Source organism: Eptatretus burgeri, chromosome 11 (genome assembly GCF_056783735.1).
Source record: "Eptatretus burgeri isolate ZD-2024b chromosome 11, Ebu_testis_v1, whole genome shotgun sequence".
Classification (NCBI taxonomy): Eukaryota; Metazoa; Chordata; class Myxini; order Myxiniformes; family Myxinidae; genus Eptatretus; species Eptatretus burgeri.
The window spans coordinates 75,593,302-75,595,961 of NC_140971.1; the positions used below are offsets into that span (position 1 = coordinate 75,593,302).

The window sequence follows — 2,660 nt, forward strand, 5'->3', positions numbered from 1 at the left end:
ATACAATTCTACTTCACAGACGGCGCCGACAACACATACCCAAAACCAAGGAAAGAATATCCCCAAGAATGAGGCGGGCCTGAGGCCGAGACCGGGTCGGGCCTACCCGTCTGGTGATGAGACGCGGAGCGGCGATGGCCCCGCAACCCGCGGGCCTCGTGGACAGTGCCTGGCAGGGGGTGGGAACGGGGCCCCCTTGGTCGCACTATCTCAGCGCGGGGGGAAACAGGAGGGGGTTGCTGATGCTCGGGGTATAGAGGATCTTTATTATCCCTGGTGTGCGTCTCCACCTCGGCCAGGTCGCGCTGCCGGCCTCCCTCGGGCGTGCAGCTCCTGGCACCGACGCGAGCACCCCCTCGTCCGACTCTCTTCAGCTTCTCCAGCCACTGCAGGCTTCGGGCTCCAGTCTTCCACACTCGTCCCCTCCGTTCCGACTCCTTCTCGTTCTCGACTCCTTCTCGTTCTCGTTTGCGACTCTTTCTTGTTCTCGTTCTCGTTCTCCTTTTGCGACTCCTCTCTGACTGACGAACACCGTCCTTTTATCCCCCCCGTAACTTCGCCTTTGACCCCCTCCCTTTGACCTTTCACCTCGCTCCCCATTGGCCCGAGAAAAAGTGGGCGTGAAGGCTTTTTGATCCACAAATTTGCATATATCGATCGCCCTGGGGGCGGGGCCAATTCGCCCCTCGCTCACCGATTGGACGGCAAAAAGTGGGCGTGTGTCGTTTTTGATCCGTTTTTGAAGCACAAAATCCGTGATTTTGTACACGCTGTTCGACGCGCGTTCTGCATGAGTCCAACACCGGTACCCACAGCGGGGCAAGAACGGTGGCGATGCTACGGTTGCAAGGTGTGACGTGAAGGTCGTGGCGGTTGTGGTGAAGCGGTGGTTGTGGTCGGTGGTTGATGTTGTGGTTGTGGTCATGGCGGTTGGTCCAAAATAAAGATAGTAAAAGAAAAACGGCTATCCTGAAGAGTCGCAGCTCGCATAAATGACATGTATTCCCACTAGACAACGGGTTTGGGCCTAACTACACATGCACTTACCGAGATACCTCACCTAAGGGACCTGAATGGTGGTTTGCGAATCTGGTAACCACAACAATATTAACATGTGCACAGACATTAATGGTTACTTTCTGCTTTTTAGCCAATAACATCAACCTCTTCTCTCTTCTTCTTTCGGCTGCTCCCGTTAGGGGTGGCCACATGGGATCATCCGTATGATCCGCATAGTGATTTGGCACATGTTTTACGCCGGATGCCCTTCCTGACGAAACCCTGGTCGCTTCTTACGACACAGGGATATGGTACGCCTATTTTAATCGGGGTATACACCGGCCCAGTACACTGGTACTCATTTCGCCGACCTCGGAAGGATGACAGGCTGAGTCAACCCCCTGGTGTATTAATTCAGTGGCCCAACGGGGCTTGAACTCAGGACCTTTTGGATCCCAAGCCGCTGCCCTAACCACTGCGCCAACATCAGGCTCCAGCCAATAACATCAACCATACTGTAATTTAATACAGGAATACATATACATAGGTTGGTACCACAAATCTCCTTGAGATAATTTAAACACTCCGAATCAATCAATACAAAGGAAACGTATTTCCACTCCAATGAGTCCATGCACCGACCGGCCCGCCACAACCTGTCTCATCGGAAGTCAGGCCAGAAGTGCGCACCTTCCATTTCAGCGGCTTTTAAATTAAACTTTACTTTGGCACAAATCACTTTAAATCACATGATGACAATTCAATCTATGCGGCAATAAAATATGCCAAAACAACGATCTATCACTGGACATTAAACGACTGTGACAAAAAGAAATGAAATAAATAACAGTAAAATGTGAACAACTCTTTGTGGCCAAATATTTCTCTTACACAAGTTTGAACAACATCGGTAAATGCATGTCCGAGAAATGGTTGAGGACGTGTTCAACAATGGGATTTTCACAACTAAAATTACCGCCAGTCGGCCATCTTGAATCTGATCTCCAAAAAATGATGTGCATATGTAAGTCATCATTCATTATCTGCATGCCAACTTTAAACAACATCGGTAAATACATGTCCGAGAAATGGTTGAGGACGTGTTCAACATTGGGGTTTTTACAAGGAAAATGGCTGTCAGTCGGCCATCTTGAATCTGATCTCCAAAAAATGATGTGCATATGTAAGTCATCATTCATTATCTGCATGACTACTTTAAACAACATCGGTAAATACATGTCCGAGAAATGGTTGAGGACGTGTTCAACATTGGGGTTTTTACAAGGAAAATGGCTGTCAGTCGGCCATCTTAAATCTGATCTCCAAAAAATGATGTGCATATGTAAGTCATCATTCATTATCTGCATGCCAACTTTAAACAACATCGGTAAATACATGTCCGAGAAATGGTTGAAGACGTGTTCAACATTGGGGTTTTTACAAGGAAAATGGCTGTCAGTCGGCCATCTTGAATCTGATCTCCAAAAAATGATGTGCATATGTAAGTCATCATTCATTATCTGCATGACTACTTTAAACAACATCGGTAAATACATGTCCGAGAAATGGTTGAGGACGTGTTCAACATTGGGGTTTTTACAAGGAAAATGGCTGTCAGTCGGCCATCTTAAATCTGATCTCCAAAAAATGATGTGCATATG

The 2,660-nt window shown here is 47.7% G+C and overlaps 1 protein-coding gene across 1 annotated transcript in view; it reads left to right on the forward strand.

The window, feature by feature from the left end:
- The first annotated feature begins 747 nt into the window (after window positions 1-747).
- Window positions 748-2,660, forward strand: part of LOC147017410 (RNA-binding protein 24-like) — a 15,667-nt gene continuing 13,754 nt past the window's right edge. The window contains exon 1 of the mRNA XM_085847041.1: window positions 748-850. Coding sequence (XP_085703167.1) covers window positions 791-850 — 60 coding nt within the window. The 5' untranslated portion in view covers window positions 748-790. The remainder of the gene's footprint in view (window positions 851-2,660) is intronic.